Raw genomic sequence first — 25,148 nt, forward strand, 5'->3', positions numbered from 1 at the left:
TCAAAAAGCCGCCTGTTCCCGTGTAATAAATTGTTTATCATGTCACATTTCCATGTATTGCTTACGAGGTTTGATGTTGGATTTGTTATGTTCAATAATTCACTTAATGACTCAAATTGTCAAACATCCGTTTTTAGCGCAAATAATCAACTGCGAGCCGTTTGCTGCTAACAGCTGAGAACTGCAAGCTAATTGGCAAGTACAAAAAACAGTCGCTGTTCAGATCCCCAGAAATCCCCCGATCGCCCCCCCCTAGTGGCGGAAGTAAGAACTGCCGGAAATGCACAGTCAAAGAGGGGAACAATTATTCTGTTAGGGAAAAATATATATTTTTGAATTGAGGCATGCTAAGACAAGAAATGTGACACAAGCTAGTTTTCCATCCAATTCAGGTATAATAGATCCCACCTTGTCTAGTGTATTCAGGTATAATAGATCCCACCTCATATTCAGGTAAATAGATCCCACCTTGTCTAGTGTATTCAGGTATAATAATCCCACCTTGTCTAGTGTATTCAGGTATAATAATCCCACCTTGTCTAGTGTATTCAGGTATAATAGATCCCACCTTGTCTAGTGTATTCAGGTATAATAGATCCCACCTTGTCTAGTGTATTCAGGTATAATAGATCCCACCTTGTCTAGTGTATTCAGGTATAATAATCCCACCTTGTCTAGTGTATTCAGGTATAATAGATCCCACCTTGTCTAGTGTATTCAGGTATAATAGATCCCACCTTGTCTAGTGTATTCAGGTATAATAGATCCCACCTTGTCTAGTGTATTCAGGTATAATAGATCCCACCTTGTCTAGTGTATTCAGGTATAATAGATCCCACCTTGTCTAGTGTAGTCAGGTATAATAGATGCCACCTTGTGTTGTGTAGTCAGGTATAATAGATCCCACCTTGTCTAGTGTATTCAGGTATAATAGATCCCACCTCATATTCAGGTAAATAGATCCCACCTTGTCTAGTGTATTCAGGTATAATAGATCCCACCTTGTCTAGTGTATTCAGGTATAATAGATCCCACCTTGTCTAGTGTATTCAGGTATAATAGATCCCACCTTGTCTAGTGTATTCAGGTATAATAATCCCACCTTGTCTAGTGTATTCAGGTATAATAGATCCCACCTTGTCTAGTGTATTCAGGTATCAGGTTTGTCGACATTTGGAAAGTTTAACTCCAAATTAACCTGTTTTTTTTATCAAGCCGGCCATTCAGTTTTTGTACTTTTACTGGTATAAAATGGTTGGATGGAAACCTGGTTACACTGTGTTAATGATAACACATTACTACAGGAAATGAAGACAAGGATTAAAATGCTTTGAATTAAACAATGAACTATGCAAATGAGCTAAAGCTGTGCGCATTAAGGAAATAGAGGCCTAGCTAAAATATAATATAAGCCTGTCTCTAAAAAGCGCCTGTTGTGTTTCGTGATTTAAGCAAATCAACGCCTGGGCTTTGTTTTACGGTATGAAGGATATTCACGTAGCTTTTTGCTGTGATTCTCCCGTTGTACTTACTGTGCCGTCCTCCAATCTCTCCGTGCAGTTCTGGGACTACAGACAGCCCAGGAAGTACCTGAACATCCTGTCCTGTCAGGTTCCTGTGTGGAAGGCCAGATATACTGTGAGTTTACTCTTCCCTTCACCAGTTCTCCTCATGTGAAGAGTGGATATCTGTCTGAGTGTTAGGGATATATCTCTGTCTGTAACCATGTGTGTGTGTGTATGTGTGTGTGTGTGTGTGTGTAGCCTTTCTCCAATGGCCTGGTGACAGTGATGGTTCCCCAGCTGAGACGTGAGAACAGCTTGTTGTTATGGAGCACTCTGGACCTCAACAGCCCCGTCCACGCCTTCGTGGGACACGATGACGTGGTGCTAGAGTTCCAGTGGCGTCCGCAGAAAGAAGGTAAAGGAGGCCTCTACCAGCCTGGGTGGCTGGGTAATATACCTCTACCAGCCTGGGTAATATACCTCTACCAGCCTGGGTAATATACCTCTACCAGCCTGGGTATTATACCTCTACCAGCCTGGGTAATATACCTCTACCAGCCTGGGTGGCTGGGTAGAGTTCAGTCCTCTGATTCTCCTGTCTAGTTGTCTCATTCTCCATAGAGTTCAGTCCTCTGATTCTCCTGTCTCATTGTCTCATTCTCCATAGAGTTCAGTCCTCTGATTCTCCTGTCTCGTTGTCTCATTCTCCATAGAGTTCAGTCCTCTGATTCTCCTGTCTCATTGTCTCATTCTCCATAGAGTTCAGTCCTCTGATTCTCCTGTCTCGTTGTCTCATTCTCCATAGAGTTCAGTCCTCTGATTCTCCTGTCTAGTTGTCTCATTCTCCATAGAGTTCAGTCCTCTGATTCTCCTGTCTAGTTGTCTCATTCTCCATAGAGTTCAGTCCTCTGATTCTCCTGTCTAGTTGTCTCATTCTCCATAGAGTTCAGTCCTCTGATTCTCCTGTCTCGTTGTCTCATTCTCCATAGAGTTTAGTCCTCTGATTCTCCTGTCTCATTGTCTCATTCTCCATAGAGTTCAGTCCTCTGATTCTCCTGTCTAGTTGTCTCATTCTCCATAGAGTTCAGTCCTCTGATTCTCCTGTCTAGTTGTCTCATTCTCCATAGAGTTCAGTCCTCTGATTCTCCTGTCTCGTTGTCTCATTCTCCATAGAGTTCAGTCCTCTGATTCTCCTGTCTAGTTGTCTCATTCTCCATAGAGTTCAGTCCTCTGATTCTCCTGTCTAGTTGTCTCATTCTCCATAGAGTTCAGTCCTCTGATTCTCCTGTCTAGTTGTCTCATTCTCCATAGAGTTCAGTCCTCTGATTCTCCTGTCTAGTTGTCTCATTCTCCATAGAGTTCAGTCCTCTGATTCTCCTGTCTCGTTGTCTCATTCTCCATAGAGTTCAGTCCTCTGATTCTCCTGTCTTGTTGTCTCATTCTCCATAGAGTTCAGTCCTCTGATTCCCCTGTCTTGTTGTCTCCTACTAGCTTCTAAGGAGTACCAGATGGTGACTTTGTCCAGAGACCAGACTCTGAGAATATGGAGGCTGGATCCACAGCTACAGAAGGTGTGGAATCTGTCAAATCCAACATTCTATTAAAATCTCTATGGGTCCCTGGTGAAAAGTGGTGCGGTATCTAGGAACTGGGCGTCATGTGGGACTCACTTCATGTTAACTCCATATTAAATGTATGTTCTCCCTGTGTTTCTCTGTGGAGCTGTGTGCCAACGACCTGGTAGAGGATCCGATAGAGGGGATCAGCCTAACTACCGAGTCAGAGAAGAGCCTTCCCTCTCAGGACCCTGAACCCACCATACACAGCTGTGGCCTGCCAGCCGAAAACCTGCAGGGTGAGGGGCGGCATGGCCGTAATCAACCCCCAGACACGCCTGGCTAATTTGATGGGTCATGTGATCATCTGGCGAAGTGGTCTTTGGTTTAGACATGCTAGCTAGCTAAACGATGAACCGAATGGTGCTTTCAAGACAACTGGGGAACTTGGAGGTTAAATTATGACGGTGGTGCCCTTCAGGTCGGAAAGTCGGGGGTCGAGAAAGAGGCCAGAGTTCCCGAGTTGGATGACCGTTCAAAATAATTTTTCTGACTACAGTAGAACAGAGGAATGTATAGACCTGACTACAGTAGAACAGAGGAATGTATAGACCTGACTACAGTAGAACAGAGGAATGTATAGACCTGACTACAGAGGAATGTATAGACCTGACTACAGTAGAACAGAGGAATGTATAGACCTGACTAAAGAGGAATGTATAGACCTGACTACAGTAGAACAGAGGAATGTATAGACCTGACTACAGTAGAACAGAGGAATGTATAGACCTGACTACAGTAGAACAGAGGAATGTATAGACCTGACTACAGTAGAACAGAGGAATGTATAGACCTGACTACAGTAGAACAGAGGAATGTATAGACCTGACTACAGTAGAACAGAGGAATGTATAGACCTGACTACAGTAGAACAGAGGAATGTATAGACCTGACTACAGTAGAACAGAGGAATGTATAGAGCTGACTACAGTAGAACAGAGGAATGTATAGACCTGACTACAGTAGAACAGAGGAATGTATAGACTGACTACAGTAGAACAGGAATGTATAGACCTGACTACAGTAGAACAGAGGAATGTATAGACCTGACCACAGTAGAACAGAGGAATGTATAGACCTGACTACAGTAGAACAGAGGAATGTATAGACCTGACTACAGTAGAACAGAGGAATGTATAGACCTGACTACAGTAGAACAGAGGAATGTATAGACCTGACTACAGTAGAACAGAGGAATGTATAGACCTGACTACAGTAGAACAGAGGAATGTATAGACCCGACTACAGTAGAACAGGAATGTATAGACCTGACTACAGTAGAACAGAGGAATGTATAGACCTGACTACAGTAGAACAGAGGAATGTATAGACCTGACTACAGTAGAACAGAGGAATGTATAGACCTGACTACAGTAGAACAGAGGAATGTATAGACCTGACTACAGTAGAACAGGAATGTATAGACCTGACTACAGTAGAACAGAGGAATGTATAGACCCGACTACAGTAGAACAGAGGAATGTATAGACCCGACTACAGTAGAACACAGGAATGTATAGACCTGACTACAGTAGAACACAGGAATGTATAGACCTGACTACAGTAGAACAGAGGAATGTATAGACCTGACTACAGTAGAACAGAGGAATGTATTGACCTGACTACAGTAGAACAGGAATGTATAGACCTGACTACAGTAGAACAGAGGAATGTATAGACCTGACTACAGTAGAACAGAGGAATGTATAGACTGACTACAGTAGAACAGGAATGTATAGACCTGACTACAGTAGAACAGAGGAATGTATAGACCTGACTACAGTAGAACAGAGGAATGTATAGACCTGACTACAGTAGAACAGAGGAATGTATAGACCTGACTACAGTAGAACAGGAATGTATAGACCTGACTACAGTAGAACAGAGGAATGTATAGACCCGACTACAGTAGAACAGGAATGTATAGACCTGACTACAGTAGAACAGAGGAATGTATAGACCTGACTACAGTAGAACAGAGGAATGTATAGACCTGACTACAGTAGAACAGAGGAATGTATAGACCTGACTACAGTAGAACAGGAATGTATAGACCTGACTACAGTAGAACAGGAATGTATAGACCTGACTACAGTAGAACAGAGGAATTTATAGACCTGACTACAGTAGAACAGAGGAATGTATAGACCCGACTACAGTAGAACACAGGAATGTATAGACCTGACTACAGTAGAACAGAGGAATGTATAGACCTGACTACAGTAGAACAGAGGAATGTATAGACCTGACTACAGTAGAACAGAGGAATGTATAGACCTGACTACAGTAGAACAGAGGAATGTATAGACCTGACTACAGTAGAACAGAGGAATGTATAGACCTGACTACAGTAGAACAGAGGAATGTATAGACCTGACTACAGTAGAACAGAGGAATGTATAGACCTGACTACAGTAGAACAGAGGAATGTATAGACCTGACTACAGTAGAACAGAGGAATGTATAGACCTGACTACAGTAGAACAGAGGAATGTATAGACCTGACTACAGTAGAACAGAGGAATGTATAGACCTGACTACAGTAGAACAGAGGAATGTATAGACCTGACTACAGTAGAACAGAGGAATGTATAGACCTGACTACAGTAGAACAGAGGAATGTATAGACTGACTACAGTAGAACAGGAATGTATAGACCTGACTACAGTAGAACAGAGGAATGTATAGACCTGACTACAGTAGAACAGAGGAATGTATAGACCTGACTACAGTAGAACAGAGGAATGTATAGACCTGACTACAGTAGAACAGAGGAATGTATAGACCTGACTACAGTAGAACAGAGGAATGTATAGACCCGACTACAGTAGAACAGGAATGTATAGACCTGACTACAGTAGAACAGAGGAATGTATAGACCTGACTACAGTAGAACAGAGGAATGTATAGACCTGACTACAGTAGAACAGAGGAATGTATAGACCTGACTACAGTAGAACAGAGGAATGTATAGACCTGACTACAGTAGAACAGGAATGTATAGACCTGACTACAGTAGAACCGAGGAATGTATAGACCTGACTACAGTAGAACAGAGGAATGTATAGACCCGACTACAGTAGAACACAGGAATGTATAGACCTGACTACAGTAGAACACAGGAATGTATAGACCTGACTACAGTAGGACAGAGGAATGTATAGACCTGACTACAGTAGAACAGAGGAATGTATAGACCTGACTACAGTAGAACAGAGGAATGTATAGACCTGACTACAGTAGATCAGAGGAATGTATAGACCTGACTACAGTAGAACAGAGGAATGTATAGACCTGACTACAGTAGAACAGAGGAATGTATAGACTGCCTACAGTAGAACAGGAATGTATAGACCTGACTACAGTAGAACAGAGGAATGTATAGACCTGACTACAGTAGAACAGAGGAATGTATAGACCTGACTACAGTAGAACAGAGGAATGTATAGACCTGACTACAGTAGAACAGGAATGTATAGACCTGACTACAGTAGAACAGAGGAATGTATAGACCCGACTACAGTAGAACAGGAATGTATAGACCTGACTACAGTAGAACAGAGGAATGTATAGACCTGACTACAGTAGAACAGAGGAATGTATAGACCTGACTACAGTAGAACAGAGGAATGTATAGACCTGACTACAGTAGAACAGAGGAATGTATAGACCTGACTACAGTAGAACAGGAATGTATAGACCTGACTACAGTAGAACAGAGGAATGTATAGACCTGACTACAGTAGAACAGAGGAATGTATAGACCCGACTACAGTAGAACACAGGAATGTATAGACCTGACTACAGTAGAACAGAGGAATGTATAGACCTGACTACAGTAGAACAGAGGAATGTATAGACCTGACTACAGTAGAACAGAGGAATGTATAGACCTGACTACAGTAGAACAGAGGAATGTATAGACCTGACTACAGTAGAACAGAGGAATGTATAGACCTGACTACAGTAGAACAGAGGAATGTATAGACCTGACTACAGTAGAACAGAGGAATGTATAGACCTGACTACAGTAGAACAGGAATGTATAGACCTGACTACAGTAGAACAGGAATGTATAGACCTGACTACAGTAGAACAGGAATGTATAGACCCGACTACAGTAGAACAGAGGAATGTATAGACCCGACTACAGTAGAACAGAGGAATGTATAGACCCGACTACAGTAGAACACAGGAATGTATAGACCTGACTACAGTAGAACACAGGAATGTATAGACCTGACTACAGTAGAACACAGGAATGTATAGACCTGACTACAGTAGAACAGAGGAATGTATAGACCTGACTACAGTAGAACAGAGGAATGTATAGACCTGACTACAGTAGAACAGAGGAATGTATAGACCTGACTACAGTAGAACAGGAATGTATAGACCTGCCTACAGTAGAACAGAGGAATGTATAGACCTGACTACAGTAGAACAGAGGAATGTATAGACCCGACTACAGTAGAACACAGGAATGTATAGACCTGACTACAGTAGAACACAGGAATGTATAGACCTGACTACAGTAGAACAGAGGAATGTATAGACCTGACTACAGTAGAACAGAGGAATGTATAGACCTGACTACAGTAGAACAGAGGAATGTATAGACCTGACTACAGTAGAACAGAGGAATGTATAGACCTGACTACAGTAGAACAGAGGAATGTATAGACCTGACTACAGTAGAACAGAGGAATGTATAGACCTGACTACAGTAGAACAGAGGAATGTATAGACCTGACTACAGTAGAACAGGAATGTATAGACCTGACTACAGTAGAACAGGAATGTATAGACCTGACTACAGTAGAACAGAGGAATGTATAGACCCGACTACAGTAGAACACAGGAATGTATAGACCTGACTACAGTAGAACACAGGAATGTATAGACCTGACTACAGTAGAACAGAGGAATGTATAGACCTGACTACAGTAGAACAGAGGAATGTATAGACCTGACTACAGTAGAACAGAGGAATGTATAGACTGACTACAGTAGAACAGGAATGTATAGACCTGACTACAGTAGAACAGAGGAATGTATAGACCTGACTACAGTAGAACAGAGGAATGTATAGACCTGACTACAGTAGAACAGAGGAATGTATAGACCTGACTACAGTAGAACAGGAATGTATAGACCTGACTACAGTAGAACAGAGGAATGTATAGACCCGACTACAGTAGAACAGGAATGTATAGACCTGACTACAGTAGAACAGAGGAATGTATAGACCTGACTACAGTAGAACAGAGGAATGTATAGACCTGACTACAGTAGAACAGAGGAATGTATAGACCTGACTACAGTAGAACAGAGGAATGTATAGACCTGACTACAGTAGCACAGAGGAATGTATAGACCTGACTACAGTAGAACAGAGGAATGTATAGACCCGACTACAGTAGAACACAGGAATGTATAGACCTGACTACAGTAGAACAGAGGAATGTATAGACCTGACTACAGTAGAACAGAGGAATGTATAGACCTGACTACAGTAGAACAGAGGAATGTATAGACCTGACTACAGTAGAACAGAGGAATGTATAGACCTGACTACAGTAGAACAGAGGAATGTATAGACCTGACTACAGTAGAACAGAGGAATGTATAGACCTGACTACAGTAGAACAGAGGAATGTATAGACCTGACTACAGTAGAACAGAGGAATGTATAGACCTGACTACAGTAGAACAGGAATGTATAGACCTGCCTACAGTAGAACAGAGGAATGTATAGACCTGACTACAGTAGAACAGAGGAATGTATAGACCCGACTACAGTAGAACACAGGAATGTATAGACCTGACTACAGTAGAACAGAGGAATGTATAGACCTGACTACAGTAGAACAGAGGAATGTATAGACCTGACTACAGTAGAACAGAGGAATGTATAGACCTGACTACAGTAGAACAGAGGAATGTATAGACCTGACTACAGTAGAACAGAGGAATGTATAGACCTGACTACAGTAGAACAGAGGAATGTATAGACCTGACTACAGTAGAACAGAGGAATGTATAGACCTGACTACAGTAGAACAGAGGAATGTATAGACCTGACTACAGTAGAACAGGAATGTATAGACCTGACTACAGTAGAACAGGAATGTATAGACCTGACTACAGTAGAACAGAGGAATGTATAGACCCGACTACAGTAGAACACAGGAATGTATAGACCTGACTACAGTAGAACACAGGAATGTATAGACCTGACTACAGTAGAACAGAGGAATGTATAGACCTGACTACAGTAGAACAGAGGAATGTATAGACCTGACTACAGTAGAACAGAGGAATGTATAGACTGACTACAGTAGAACAGGAATGTATAGACCTGACTACAGTAGAACAGAGGAATGTATAGACCTGACTACAGTAGAACAGAGGAATGTATAGACCTGACTACAGTAGAACAGAGGAATGTATAGACCTGACTACAGTAGAACAGGAATGTATAGACCTGACTACAGTAGAACAGAGGAATGTATAGACCCGACTACAGTAGAACAGGAATGTATAGACCTGACTACAGTAGAACAGAGGAATGTATAGACCTGACTACAGTAGAACAGAGGAATGTATAGACCTGACTACAGTAGAACAGAGGAATGTATAGACCTGACTACAGTAGAACAGAGGAATGTATAGACTGACTACAGTAGAACAGGAATGTATAGACCTGACTACAGTAGAACAGAGGAATGTATAGACCTGACTACAGTAGAACAGAGGAATGTATAGACCCGACTACAGTAGAACACAGGAATGTATAGACCCGACTACAGTAGAACAGAGGAATGTATAGACCTGACTACAGTAGAACAGAGGAATGTATAGACCTGACTACAGTAGAACAGAGGAATGTATAGACCTGACTACAGTAGAACAGAGGAATGTATAGACCCGACTACAGTAGAACACAGGAATGTATAGACCTGACTACAGTAGAACAGAGGAATGTATAGACCTGACTACAGTAGAACAGGAATGTATAGACCTGACTACAGTAGAACAGAGGAATGTATAGACCCGACTACAGTAGAACAGGAATGTATAGACCTGACTACAGTAGAACAGAGGAATGTATAGACCTGACTACAGTAGAACAGAGGAATGTATAGACCTGACTACAGTAGAACAGAGGAATGTATAGACCTGACTACAGTAGAACAGAGGAATGTATAGACTGACTACAGTAGAACAGGAATGTATAGACCTGACTACAGTAGAACAGAGGAATGTATAGACCTGACTACAGTAGAACAGAGGAATGTATAGACCCGACTACAGTAGAACACAGGAATGTATAGACCTGACTACAGTAGAACAGAGGAATGTATAGACCTGACTACAGTAGAACAGAGGAATGTATAGACCTGACTACAGTAGAACAGAGGAATGTATAGACCTGACTACAGTAGAACAGAGGAATGTATAGACCTGACTACAGTAGAACAGAGGAATGTATAGACCTGACTACAGTAGAACAGAGGAATGTATAGACCTGACTACAGTAGAACAGAGGAATGTATAGACCTGACTACAGTAGAACAGAGGAATGTATAGACCTGACTACAGTAGAACAGAGGAATGTATAGACCTGACTACAGTAGAACAGAGGAATGTATAGACCTGACTACAGTAGAACAGAGGAATGTATAGACCTGACTACAGTAGAACAGGAATGTATAGACCTGACTACAGTAGAACAGAGGAATGTATAGACCTGACTACAGTAGAACAGAGGAATGTATAGACCTGACTACAGTAGAACAGAGGAATGTATAGACCTGACCACAGTAGAACAGAGGAATGTATAGACCTGACTACAGTAGAACAGAGGAATGTATAGACCTGACTACAGTAGAACAGAGGAATGTATAGACCTGACCACAGTAGAACAGAGGAATGTATAGACCTGACTACAGTAGAACAGTGGAGTGAGTGTTGTCTCTCTCTCTCTCTCTCTCTCTCTCTCTCTCTCTCTCTCTCTCTCTCTCTCTCTCTCTCTCTCTCTCTCTCTCTCTCTCTCTCTCTCTCTCTCTCTCTCTCTCTCTCTCTCTCTGTCACCAACTCTCTCTCTCTCTGTCACCAACTCTCTCTCTCTGTCACCAACTCTCTCTCTCTCTCACCAACTCTCTCTCTCTCTCTCACCAACTCTCTCTCTCTCTCTCACCAACTCTCTCTCTCTCTCTCACCAACTCTCTCTCTCTCTCTCTCACACCAACTCTCTCTCTCTCTCTCTCTCACACCAACTCTCTCTCTCTCTCTCACTCACAGACCAGGCTGGTGCTCTGACCTCCGGTGGTAGACATGACTCTTCTGCTCTGCCCCAGACACTGCAACAGGAGTTCTCTCTGGTCAACCTGCAGATCAGAAACGTCAACGTGGAGGTGAGCTTATAACTCCTAATGACCTCTCCTATGATAGTCTTATGACTACTTATAACTCCTAATGATGTCTCCTATGATAGTCTTATGACTGCTTGTAACTCCTAATGACCTCTTCTATGATAGTCTTATGACCGCTTATAACGCCTAATGACATCTCCTATGATAGTCTTATGACTGCTTGTAACTCCTAATGACCTCTTCTATGATAGTCTTATGACCGCTTATAACTCCTAATGATGTCTCCTATGATATTCTTATGACTGCTTATAACTCTAATGACATCTCCTATGATAGTCTTATGACTGCTTATAACTCCTAATGACTTTTCCTTTGATAGTCTTATGACTGCTTATAACTCCTAATGACGTCTCCTATGATAGTCTTATGACTGCTTGTAACTCCTGATGATGCTATGTCACTCCCCGTATGACAATTTATAACTCATAATGACATATGCTATGTCAATTATTAAAAATGGGTTATGACTCCTAACGACATCTAATGACATTGTTATGTAGGCTTTATGACAGTGTAGCTAGACGGACCCCTGCACCCTTCATACCGTTAGAATGGCTTTATTATGGTCTGTTCAATAGAACTACATCTCCCTTTATTATGGTCTGTTCAATAGAACTACATCTCCCTTTATTATGGTCTGTCCAATAGAACTACATCTCCCTTTATTATGGTGGTCTGTTCTATAGAACTACATCTCCCTTTATTATGGTGGTCTGTTCAACAGAACTACATCTCCCTTTATTATGATGGTCTGTTCAATAGAACTACATCTCCCTTTATTATGGTGGTCTGTTCAATAGAACTACATCTCCCTTCATTATGGTGGTCTGTTCAATAGAACTACATCTCCCTTCATTATGGTGGGCTGTTCAACAGAACTACATCTCCCTTTATTATGGTCTGTTCAACAGAACTACATCTCCCTTTATTATGGTGGTCTGTTCAATAGAACTACATCTCCCTTTATTATGGTCTGTTCAATAGAACTACATCTCCTTTTATTATGGTCTGTTCAACATAACTACATCTCCCTTTATTATGGTCTGTTCAACATAACTACATCTCCCTTTATTATGGTGGTCTGTTCAATAGAACTACATCTCCCTTTATTATGGTGGTCTGTTCAATAGAACTACATCTCCCTTTATTATGGTGGTCTGTTCAATAGAACTACATCTCCCTTTATTATGGTCTGTTCAACAGAACTACATCTCCCTTTATTATGGTCTGTTCAACATAACTACATCTCCCTTTATTATGGTGGTCTGTTCTATAGAACTACATCTCCCTTTATTATGGTGGTCTGTTCTATAGAACTACATCTCCCTTTATTATGGTCTGTTCTATAGAACTACATCTCCCTTTATAATGGTGGGCTGTTCTATAGAACTACATCTCCCTTCATTATGTTGGTCTGTTCTATAGAACTACATCTCCCTTCATTATGGTGGTCTGTTCAACAGAACTACATCTCCCTTTATTATGGTGGTCTGTTCTATAGAACTACATCTCCCTTCATTATGTTGGTCTGTTCAACATAACTACATCTCCCTTTATTATGGTGGTCTGTTCTATAGAACTACATCTCCCTTTATTATGGTGGTCTGTTCAACAGAACTACATGCTTCCCATATTTCTTTGTTCTACACCGTACCAATGTGGCTCTGTGGTGTGATTGTTCTACATAGTACCAATGTGGTTCTGTGGTGTGATTGTTCTACATAGTACCAATGTGGTTCTGTGTTGTGATTGTTCTACACCGTACCAATGTGGTTCTGTGGTGTGATTGTTCTACATAGTACCAATGTGGTTCTGTGTTGTGATTGTTCTACACCGTACCAATGTGGTTCTGTGGTGTGATTGTTCTACATAGTACCAATGTGGTTCTGTGTTGTGATTGTTCTACACCGTACCAATGTGGTTCTGTGGTGTGATTGTTCTACATAGTACCAATGTGGTTCTGTGGTGTGATTGTTCTACGTAGTACCAATGTGGTTCTGTGGTGTGATTGTTCTACTCCGTACCAATGTGGTTCTGTGGTGTGATTGTTCGGGCCTCCAGATGGATGCGGTGAACCGTAGCTGTGTGGTGTCAGCCGTGTTCGGGACCAACCAGGTCCACCTGGTGGTGAAGTTCCCTTCCCACTACCCCAACAACGCTGCTCCATCCTTCCAGTTCATCTCCCCTACCACCATCCCCACCGCCATGAGGACCAAGATACAGAAGGTAACCGTGTGTGTGTGTGTGTGTGTGTGCCTGTATCATGTGTGTGTGTGTGTGCCTGTATCGTGTGTGTGTGTGTGTGTGTGTGTGTGTGCCTGTATCGTGTGTGTGTGCCTGTATCATGTGTGTGTGTGTGTGTGTGTGTGTGTGTGCCTGTATCGTGTGTGTGTGTGTGTGCCTGTATCATGTGTGTGTGTGTGTGCCTGTATCGTGTGTGTGTGTGTGTGTGTGTGTGTGTGTGTGCCTGTATCGTGTGTGTGTGTCTGTCTCCCTCTCCTCACAGTTGTATCTCCTCTGTGTAGATCCTGACAGACACGTCACTGCAGAAGGTCAAGAGGAATCAGAACTGTCTGGAGCCCTGTGTTAGACAGCTGGTGTCCTGTCTGGAGTCTTACATGGTGAGACACATACATTTTAAATACTTTTATTTTTAATCCACAAATCACATTACATCAAGAACCGTTCAAACATTTCGCAGGTCTTGGACCCAATGACACTCGTTCCCTCTAAGAAGAAATGCCATGTGGCACAGAGAAGTTCGGAAGTTTCCATACACCTTAGCCAAATACATTTAAACTCAGTTTTTCACAATTCCTGACATTTAATCAGAGTGAAAAGTCTTTGTTTTAGGTCAGTTAGGATCACCACTTTATTTTAAGAATGTGAAATGTCAGAATAATCGTAGAGAGAATGATTTATTTCAGCTTTTATTTCTTTACTACACCGGCTCCGACATTCGCCTTATGTGGCAGGGCAAACTATTACAGACTACAAAGGGAAGCAGAGCCGCGAGCTGCCCAGTGACACGAGCCTACCAGACGAGCTAAATCACTTCTATGCTCGCTTCGAGGCAAGCAACAACACTGAAACATGCATGAGAGCATCAGTTGTTCCGGATGACTGTGTGATCACGCTCTCCGTAGCCGATGTGAGTAAAACCTTTAAACAGGTCAACATTCACAAGGCTGCGGGGCCAGACGAATACCAGGACGTGTGCTCCAGGCATGTGCAGGTGTCTTCACTGACATTTTCAACCTCTCCCGGACTGAGTCTGTAATACCAACATGGTTCAAGCAGACCAGCATAGTCCCTGTGTCCAAGAACACAAAGGCAACCTGCCTAAATGACTACAGACCCGTAGCACTCACGCCCGTAGCCATGAAGTGCTTTGAAAGGCTGGTCAAGGCTCACATCAACACCATTATCCCAGAAACCCTAGACCCACTCCAATTTGCATACAGATGACTCAATCTCTATTGCACTCCACACTGCCCTTTCCCACCTGGACAGAAGGAACACCTATGTGAGAATGCTGTTCATTGACTACAGCTCAGCGTTCAACAACATAGTACCGTCAAAGCTAAGGACCCTGGGACTAAACACCTCCCTCTGCAACTGGATCCTGGACTTCCTGATGGGCCGCCCCCAGGTGGTGAGGGTAGGTAACAACACATCCGCCACGCTGATCCTCAACACAGGGGCCCCTCAGGGGTGCGTGCTCAGTCCCCTCCTCTACTCCCTGTTCACCCACAACTACATGGTCAGGCACGACTCCAACACCATCATTAAGTTTGCAGACGACACAACAGTGGTAGGCCTGATCACCGACAACGACGAGACAGCCTGTAAGTGTAACGGATCTCTTCGTCGTCTGACGACGAGTATGAAATATGGGACCAATGCGCAGCGTGGTAAGTGTCCATGTTAATTTATTAACTGAACACACAAAATTAAATAACGAAGTGAATGGAAGAAACGAAACAGTTCTGTAAGGTGACATACACTAAACAGAAAACAACCACCCACAAACAAGAGTGGGAAAACAGGCTACCTAAGTATGGTTCTCAATCAGAGACAACGAACGACAGCTGCCTGTGATTGGGAACCATACCAGGCCAAACACATAGAAATACCAAACATAGAACAAAAACATCAAATGCCCACCCCAACTCACGCCCCGACCACCCCAACTCACGCCCCGACCACCCCAACTCACGCCCTGACCAGCCTAAAATAGAAACATACAAAAGGAACTAAGGTCAGGACGTGACAGTAAGGAGGAAGTCAGAGACCTGGCCGTGTGGTGCCAGTCAGGAAACTAAAAATATTTGGCATGGGTCCTGAGATCCTCAAAAAGTTCTACAGCTGCACCATCGAGAGCATCCTGACTGGTTATATCACTGCCTGGTACGGCAACTGCTCGGCCTCTGACCGCAAGGCACTACAGAGGGTAGTGCGTACAGCCCAGTACATCACTGGGGCCAAGCTGCCTGCCATCCAGGACTTTATACCAGGCGGTGTCAGAGGAAGGCCCTAAAAATGGTCAAAGACCCCAGCCACCCCAGTCATAGACTGTTCTCTCTGCTACCACATGGCAAGCGGTATCGGAGTGCCAAGTCTAGGACAAAAAGGCTTCTCAACAGTTTTTACCCCCAAGTCATAAGACTCCTGAACAGGTAACCAAATGGCTACCCGGACTATTTGCATTGTGTGCCCCCCCCCGCCCCAACCCCTCGTTTTACGCTGCTGCTACTCTCTGTTTATCATATGTGCATAGTCACTTTAACTATACATCCATGTACATACTACCTCAATTGGCCCGATCAACCAGTGCTCTGGCACATTGGCTAACCAGGCTATCTGCATTGTGTCCCACCACCCGCCAACCCCTCTTTACGCTACTGCTACTCTCTGTTCATCATATATGCATAGTCACTTTAACCATATCTACATGTACATACTACCTCATTCAGCCTGACTAACCGGTGTCTGTATATAGCCTCGCTACTTTTATAGCATCGCTACTGTATATAGCCTCTCTACTGTATATAGCCTCTCTACTGTATATAGCCTCTCTACTGTATATAGCCTCTCTACTGTATATAGTCTCTCTACTGTATATAGCCTCTCTACTGTATATAGCCTCTCTACTGTATATAGCCTCTCTACCGTATATAGTCTCTCTACTGTATATAGCCTCTCTACTGTATAGAGCCTCTCTACTGTATAGAGCCTCTCTACTGTATAGAGCCTCTCTACTGTATATAGCCTCTCTACTGTATATAGCCTCTCTACTGTATATAGCCTCTCTACTGTATATAGCCTCTCTACTGTATATAGCCTGTCTTTTTGCTGTTGTTTTATTTCTTTATCTACCTATTGTTCACCTAACACCTTTTTTGCACTATTGGTTAGAGCCTGTAAGTCAGCATTTCACTGTAAGGGGAAGGTGAATACCTGTTGTATTCAGCGCACGTGACAAATAAACTTTGATTTCATTTGATGTCATCACACTCCCAGTTGGTCAGAAGTTTACATACACTCAGTTAGTATTTAGTAGCATTGCCTTTAAATTGTTTAACTTGGGTCAAATGTTTTGGGAAGCCTTCTGCAAGCTTCCCACAATAAGTTGGGTGAATTTTGGCCCATTCCTCCTGACAGAGCTGGTGTAACTGAGTCAGGTTTTTGTAGGCCTCCTTGCTCACACACACTTTTTCAGTTCTGCCCACACATTTTCTATAGGATTGAGGTCGGTGCTTTGTGATGGCCACTCCAATACCTTGACTTTGTTGTCCTTAAGCCATTTTGCTACAACTTTGGAAGTATGCTTGGCGTCATTGTCCATTAGGAAGACCCATTTGCGACCAAGCTTTAACTTCCTGACTGATCTCTTGAGATGTTGCTTCAATATATCCACATAATTTTCCTACCTCATGATGCCATATTTTGTAAAGTGCACCAGTCCTTCCTGCAACAAAGCACCCCCACAACATGATGCTGCCACCCCCGTGCTTCACGGGTGGGATAGTGTTCTTCGGCTTGCAAGCACCCCCCTTTTTCCTTCAAACATAACGATGGTCATTATGGCCAAACAGTTCTATTTTTGTTTCATCAGACCTGTCTAAACTGTAAGGGTAAAGGCTATTGGCTACTGTCTAAACTGTCAGGGTACAGCCTATTGGCTACTGTCTAAAACTGTCAGGGTACAGCCTATTGGCTACTGTCTAAAACTGTCAGGGTGCAGCCTCAGTTCATTGGAAACGTGCACCGGAAGTTGCACAAAATTCTCACAACTTTCAAGTGTTGCTCAGTGCACCAAAACATTAGATTAGTCTTAGACAGGCCTGCAATCTGAAGGTCTCCTCTAGTCTTAGACAGGCCTGCAATCTGAAGGCCTCTTCTAGTCTTAGACAGGCCTGCAATCTGAAGGCCACTTCTAGTCTTAGACAGGCCTGCAATCTGAAGGCCACTTCTAGTCTTAGACAGGCCTGCAATCTGAAGGCCTCTTCTAGTCTTAGACAGGCCTGCAATCTGAAGGTCACTTCTAATCTTAGACAGGCCTGCAATCTGAAGGTCACTTCTAGTCTTAGACAGGCCTGCAATCTGAAGGTCTCTTCTAGTCTTACGAAGGGCTGCCCCAGCGGTATACGAGGGGCTGTCCCAGCAGTATACGAGGGGCTGTCCCAGCGGGATACGAGGGGCTGTCCCAGCGGTATACGAGGGGCTGTCCCAGCGGTATACGAGGGGCTGCCCCAGCGGATACGAGGGGCTGCCCCAGCGGTATTCGAGGGGCTGCCCCAGCGGTATTCGAGGGGCTGCCCCAGCGGTATTCGAGGGGTTGTCCCAGCGGGATACGAGGGGCTGTCCCAGCGGGATACGAGAGGCTGTCCCAGCGGGATACGAGGGGCTGTCCCAGCGGGATACGAGGGGCTGTCCCAGCGGGATACGAGGGGCTGTCCCAGCGGGATACGAGGGGCTGTCCCAGCGGGATACGAGGGGCTGTCCCAGCGGTATACGAGGGGCTGTCCCAGCCGTGTACGAGGGGTTGACCCAGCCGTGTACGAGGGGCTGTCCCAGCCGTGTACGAGGGGCTGTCCCAGCGGGATACGAGGGGCTGTGCCAGCGGGATACGAGAGGCTGTCCCAGCGGTATATGAGGGGCTGTCCCAGCGGTATACGAGGGGCTGTCCCAGCGGTATACGAGGTGCTGTCCCAGTTGGATACGAGTGGCTGATACGTGGGGCTGCCCCAGCGGGATACGAGGGGCTGTCCCAGTGGGATACGAGGGGCTGATACGAGGGGCTGTTCCAGCAGGATACAAGGGGCTGATACGAGGGGCTGTCCCAGTAGGATACGAGGGGCTGATACGAGGGGCTGTCCCAGTAGGATACGAGGGGCTGATACGAGGGGCTGTCCCAGTGGGATACGAGGGGCTGATACGAGGGGCTGTTCCAGCGGGATACAAGGGGCTGTCCCAGCGGGATACAAGGGGCTGTCCCAGCGGGATACGAGGGGCTGACCCAGCGGGATACGAGGGGCTGTCCCAGCGGGATACGAGGGGCTGTCCCAGCAGTATACGAGGGGCTGTCCCAGCGGTATACGAGGGGCTGTCCCAGCGGTATACGAGGGGCTGTCCCAGCGGGATACGAGGGGCTGTGCCAGCGGGATACGAGGGGCTGTCCCAGCGGGATACAAGGGGCTGTCTCAGCAGGATACAAGGGGCTGGCCCATAACAGTATGTATTCTCTGTTCTCACCCCATAGACCCAGGAGGATGGTAGTGCTGCCAACCCGTACGTCCTGTCTAACCCCGTGACCCCTGCTCTGCCAGCCTTCCCCCGGGTCACCAACACCTACGGCTCCTACCAGGATGCCAACATCCCCTTCCCTCGTACCTCCGGGGCTCGCTTCTGTGGCACCGGCTGCTTGGTGTACTTCACAAGACCCATCACTATGCATCGCTCGGTACCACCCACTGAACCCACACCCAGGTACACTTATTCTTAACCTGTCTCTGTGGGTCCCTGTCGGCCCTGTCTCCGTACCACAGTGAGGTCCTTATTAACCTGTCTCTGTGTGTCCCCCAGGTCCCTGTCTCCGTACCACAGTGGGGTCCTTATTAACCTGCCTCTGTGTGTCCCCCAGGTCCCTTTCGGTCCTGTCTCCGTACCACAGTGGGGTCCTTGTTAACCTGCCTCTGTGGGTCCCCAGGTCCCTGTCGGCCCTGTCTCCGTACCACAGTGGGGTCCTTGTTAACCTGCCTCTGTGGGTCCCCAGGTCCCTGTCGGTCCTGTCTCCGTACCACAGTGGGGTCCTTGTTAACCTGCCTCTGTGTGTCCCCAGGTCCCTGTCTCCGTACCACAGTGGGGTCCTTGTTAACCTGCCTCTGTGTGTCCCCAGGTCCCTGTCTCCGTACCACAGTGGAGTCCTTGTTAACCTGCCTCTGTGGGTCCCCCAGGTCCCTGTCTGCCCTGTCTGTGTACCACAGTGGGGTCCTTATTAACCTGCCTCTGTGTGTCCCCCAGGTCCCTGTCTCCGTACCACAGTGGGGTCCTTGTTAACCTGTCTCTGTGTCCCCCAGGTCCCTGTCTCCGTACCACAGTGGGGTCCTTGTTAACCTGCCTCTGTGTGTCCCCCAGGTCCCTGTCTCCGTACCACAGTGGGGTCCTTGTTAACCTGTCTCTGTGTCCCCCAGGTCCCTGTCTCCGTACCACAGTGGGGTCCTTGTTAACCTGCCTCTGTGTGTCCCCCAGGTCCCTGTCGGCCCTGTCTGCGTACCACAGTGGGGTCCTGACTCCTATGAAGATGCGTAGTGAGTCTCAGAGCTCTCTGAGGCTATACAGTGGCAGCCCCACCCACACGGACAAGGACCACGTCTCCATATCATCATTCTACTACAAAGAACGGGTGAGACACACACTGGGGAGCGAAGGACACACACTGGGGAGTGTAGGACACACACAACACACACTGGGGAGTGTAGGACACACACACAACACACACTGGGGAGTGTAGGACACACACAACACACACTGGGGAGTGTAGGACACACACACAACACACACTGGGGAGTGTAGGACACACACAACACACACTGGGGAGTGTAGGACACACACACACAACACACGCTGGGCAGCAGCTGCTCTTCCTGGGGTTTATTATGGATCCCCATTAGTTCCTGTCAAGGGAGCAGCTACTCTTCCTGGGGTTTATTATGGATCCCCATTAGTTCCTGTCAAGGCAGCAGCTACTCTTCCTGGGGTTTATTATTGATCCCCATTAGTTCCTGTCAAGGCAGCAGCTACTCTTCCTGGGGTTTATTATGGATCCCCATTAGTTCCTGCCAAGGCAGCAGCTACTCTTCCTGGGGTTTATTATGGATCCCCATTAGTTCCTGTCAAGGCAGCAGCTACTCTTCCTGGGGTTTATTATGGATCCCCATTAGTTCCTGCCAAGGCAGCAGCTACTCTTCCTGGGGTTTATTATGGATCTCCATTAGTTCCTGCCAAGGTAGCAGCTACTCTTCCTGGGGTTTATTATGGATCCCCATTAGTTCCTGCCAACGCAGAAGCTACTCTTCCTGGGGTCCAAACACATTAAGGCACTTAAATGACATATAAAACAGTACATCATATAACATTATTACACTACTACATATCTACAATACTAAATGTTTAATACCACCATATCTCTGAAACTCACTTAGATAATACCTTTGATGATACAGTGGTGGCAATACATGGTTGTAACATCTACAGAAAAGACAGAAATGCCAGTGGTGGAGGTGTTGCTGTTTATATTCAGAACTACATTCCTGTAAAGATTATAGAGGATCTCATGTTAAATACTGTTGAAGTAATCTGGCTACAGGTTCATCTGCCTCACCTAAAGCCCATTCTGGTGGGAAGCTGCTATAGACAGTCAGTATCTGGATAATGTTAAATACTGTTGAAGTAATCTGGCTACAGGTTCATCTGCCTCACCTAAAGCCCATTCTGGTGGGAAGATGCTATAGACCACCAAGTGTTAACAGTCAGTATCTGGATAATGTTAAATACTGTTGAAGTAATATGGCTACAGGTTCATCTGCCTCACCTAAAGCCCATTCTGGTGGGAAGCTGCTGTAGACCCCCATGTGTTAACAGTCAGTATCTGGATAATATGTGTGAAATGGTTGATAATGTATGTGATACCCACAGGGAGGTATATTTTCTGGGTGATTTAAATATTGACCTACATTCATCAGGCTGCCCACTCAAGCTTCACACAGTAACCAGTGCCTGCAGCCTGGTTCAGGTTATCAGTCAACCTACCAGGGTAGTTACAAACAGCACAGGAATGAAATCATCAACATGTATTGATCACATCTTTACTAATGCTGCAGAAATCTGCTCTAAAACAGTATCCAGATCCATTGGATGTAGTGATGACAATATAGTAGCCATATCTAGGAAAACCAAAGTTCCAAAGGCTGGGCCTAATAGAGTGTATAAGAGGTCATACAATACGTTCTGTAGTGATTCCTATGTTGATGTAAATAATATATGCTGGTCTGTGATGAGTAATGAGGAGCAACCAGATGCTGCTGGTCTGTGGTGTGTAATGAGGAGCAACCAGACGCTGCTGGTCTGTGGTGTGTAATGAGGAGCAACCAGACGCTGCTGGTCTGTGGTGTGTAATGAGGAGCAACCAGACGCTGCTGGTCTGTGGTGTGTAATGAGGAGCAACCAGACGCTGCTGGTCTGTCGTGTGTAATGAGGAGCAACCAGACGCTGCTGGTCTGTGGTGTGTAATGAGGAGCAACCAGACGCTGCTGGTCTGTGGTGTGTAATGAGGAGCAACCAGACGCTGCTGGTCTGTGGTGTGTAATGAGGAGCAACCAGACGCTGCTGGTCTGTCATGTGTAATGAGGAGCAACCAGACACTGCTGGTCTGTGGTGTGTAATGAGGAGCAACCAGACGCTGCTGGTCTGTGGTGTGTAATGAGGAGCAACCAGACGCTGCACTTGACACATTTATGAAATTGCTTATTCCAGTTACTAATAAGCACCCATTAAGAAAATGACTGTAAAAACTGTTAAATCCCCTTCGATTGATGAGGAATTGAAAAATGGTTGAGAGGGATGATCTAAATAAAACGAAGAAACTATACTATGAAACAAAGATAAATGATATAAACAATGATAGTAAACAGCTTTGAAGCACCTTGAATTAAATTTTGAGAGATAAAATCCAACTCTGCTCCATCATTCATTGAATCAGATGGCTCATTCATCACAAAATCCACTGAAATTGCCAACTACTTTAATGACTTTTTAATTTGCGAGATAAGCAAACTTTGGGACGACATGCCAGCAACAAACGCTGAGACTACACATCCAGGTATATCGGACCAAATTGTGAAAGACAAGAATTGTACTTTTGAATTCTGTAATGTCAGTATGGAAGAGGTGAAAAAAAGTATTGTTGTCTATCAACAATGACAAGCCACCAGGGTCTGACAATCTGGATGGAAAATATACTGAGGATAATTGCAGACAATATTGCCACTCCTATTTGCCAGATTCTAGTAGGCTTAAATTTAAGATGTGGCAATATTGTCCGCTATTCTCCTCAGGCCTGGAGGGAAGCTAAATCATTCCTCCCCCTAAGAATAGTAAAGCCCCTTTTACTGGCTCAAATAGCTGACCAATCAGCCTGTTACCAACCCTTAGTATACTTCTGGAAAAAAAATTGTGTTTGACCAGATACAATGCTATTTCACAGTAAACAAATTGACAACAGATTTTCAGCATGCTTATAGAGAACGACATTCAACAAGCACGGCAAATTACTGATGATTGGTTGAGAGAAATTGTGGGGGCTGTTTTGTTAGATTTCAGTGTGGCTTTTGACTATGGTCGATAATGGAATTCCCCAGGGTAGCTGTTTAGGCCCCTTGCTTTTTTCAAAATTTCTAATGACATACCACTGCCTTAACAACCCTATCAACGAGGCAGTCTCAACAGTGAAGAGGCGACTCCGGGATGCTGGCCTTCTAGGCAGAGTTCCTCTGTTCAGTGTCTAGGTTCTTTTGCCTATCTTAATATTTAATTTTTATTGGCCAGTCTGAGATATGGCTTTTTCTTTACTCTGCCGAGAAGGCCAGCATCGCCTCTTCACTGTTGATGTTGAGACTGGTGTTTTGTGGGTACTATTTAATGATGATGCTGCCAGTTGAGGACTTGTGAGGCATCTGTTTCTCAAACTAACCACTCTAATGTCCCTGTCCTCTTGCTCAGTTGTAGACCAGGTCCTCCAACTCCTCTTTCTATTCTGGTTAGGGACAGTTTGCGCTGTTCTGTGAAGGGAGTAGACTGATGAGTTTCAAAAGAAAGTTCTTTGTTTCTAGCCATTTTGAGCCTGTAATCAAACCCACAAATGCTGATGCTCCAGATACTCAACTAGTCTAAAAGTCATTCATTATACTGTAGCTATAACTAGTAACTACTAGGTCATTCATTATACTGTAGCTATAACTAGTAACTACCTAGGTCATTAATTATACTGTAGCTATAACTAGTAACCTCCTAGGTCATTAATTATACTGTAGCTATAACTAGTAACTACCTAGGTCATTAATTATACTGTAGCTATAACTAGTAACTACCTAGGCCATTAATTATACTGTAGCTATAACTAGTAACGTCCTAGGTCATTAATTATACTGTAGCTATAACTAGTAACTACCTAGGTCATTAATTATACTGTAGCTATAACTAGTAACTACCTAGGTCATTACTTATACTATAGCCAAAACTAGTAACTACCTAGGTCATTAATTATACTATAGCTATAACTAGTAACTACCTAGGTCATTAATTATACTATAGCTATAACTAGTAACTACCTAGGTCATTAATTATACTATAGCTATAACTAGTAACTACCTATGTCATTAATTATACTGTAGCTATAACTAGTAACTACCTAGGTCCTTCATTCCCATTCTGTTCTCTGCACCTTGTGGTTGATGTGTTTACCTTCATGGTTGTTTTGTGTCCCTCCTCTCCTCTCCCTTCCCTCCTCTCCTCTCCCTTCCCTCCTCTCCTCTCCCTTCCCTCCTCTCCTCTCTTCTCCCTTCCCCCCCTCTCCTCTCCTCTCCCTTCCCTCCTCTCCTCTCCCTTCCCTCCTCTCCCCTCCCTCCTCTCCTCTCCCTTCCCTGTGTGTTGGCTGTCCCGCTGACTGGCATGCCTCCCCTGGCCCGCCCCCCTCCTCCCATCTCTGTGCTGTGGTTGGTCCACTCTATCTCCACCAATCAGAAGCCTCCTCAGTCTGGCCTTCGCCGCTGGTCCATTCATGACTGCCCGGTATTTGGTTCCCACGCCCTCCTTCCGTCCATCCCTCTATCCGCCTCTCTCTCCGCCTCTCCTCTTGGGCTTTCTTCAGGGTCTCTCCTGTCTCTCTCTGTGTCTCTCTCTCTGCCTCTCCTCTTGGATTTTCTTCAGGGTCTCTCTTGTCTCTCTCTGTGTCTCTCTCTCCGCCTCTTTCCTCTTGGGCTTTCTTCAGGGTCTCTCCTGTCTCTCTGTGTCTCTCTCTCCGCCTCTCT

At 44.8% G+C, this 25,148-nt stretch overlaps 1 protein-coding gene across 7 annotated transcripts in view; it reads left to right on the forward strand.

The window, feature by feature from the left end:
• Nucleotides 1-25,148, forward strand: part of wdr59 (WD repeat domain 59) — a 60,267-nt gene that overhangs the window by 16,173 nt on the left and 18,946 nt on the right. For 4 of the 7 annotated variants that reach the window (XM_090222017.1, XM_090222018.1, XM_090222024.1 and 1 more), the window contains 10 exons: nucleotides 1,561-1,638; nucleotides 1,764-1,920; nucleotides 2,997-3,076; nucleotides 3,228-3,360; nucleotides 11,429-11,541; nucleotides 13,621-13,785; nucleotides 14,085-14,180; nucleotides 19,325-19,551; nucleotides 20,314-20,467; nucleotides 24,862-24,909. In XM_090222017.1, the coding sequence (XP_090078143.1) occupies nucleotides 1,561-1,638; nucleotides 1,764-1,920; nucleotides 2,997-3,076; nucleotides 3,228-3,360; nucleotides 11,429-11,541; nucleotides 13,621-13,785; nucleotides 14,085-14,180; nucleotides 19,325-19,551; nucleotides 20,314-20,467; nucleotides 24,862-24,909 (1,251 nt within the window). The remainder of the gene's footprint in view (nucleotides 1-1,560; nucleotides 1,639-1,763; nucleotides 1,921-2,996; nucleotides 3,077-3,227; nucleotides 3,361-11,428; nucleotides 11,542-13,620; nucleotides 13,786-14,084; nucleotides 14,181-19,324; nucleotides 19,552-20,313; nucleotides 20,468-24,861; nucleotides 24,910-25,148) is intronic. The other 3 variants (XM_090222019.1, XM_090222020.1, XM_090222023.1) reach the window with 1 other exon arrangement.

This window comes from Oncorhynchus mykiss, chromosome 26 (genome assembly GCF_057628025.1).
Source record: "Oncorhynchus mykiss isolate SJ-2025 chromosome 26, ASM5762802v1, whole genome shotgun sequence".
NCBI lineage: Eukaryota > Metazoa > Chordata > Actinopteri > Salmoniformes > Salmonidae > Oncorhynchus > Oncorhynchus mykiss.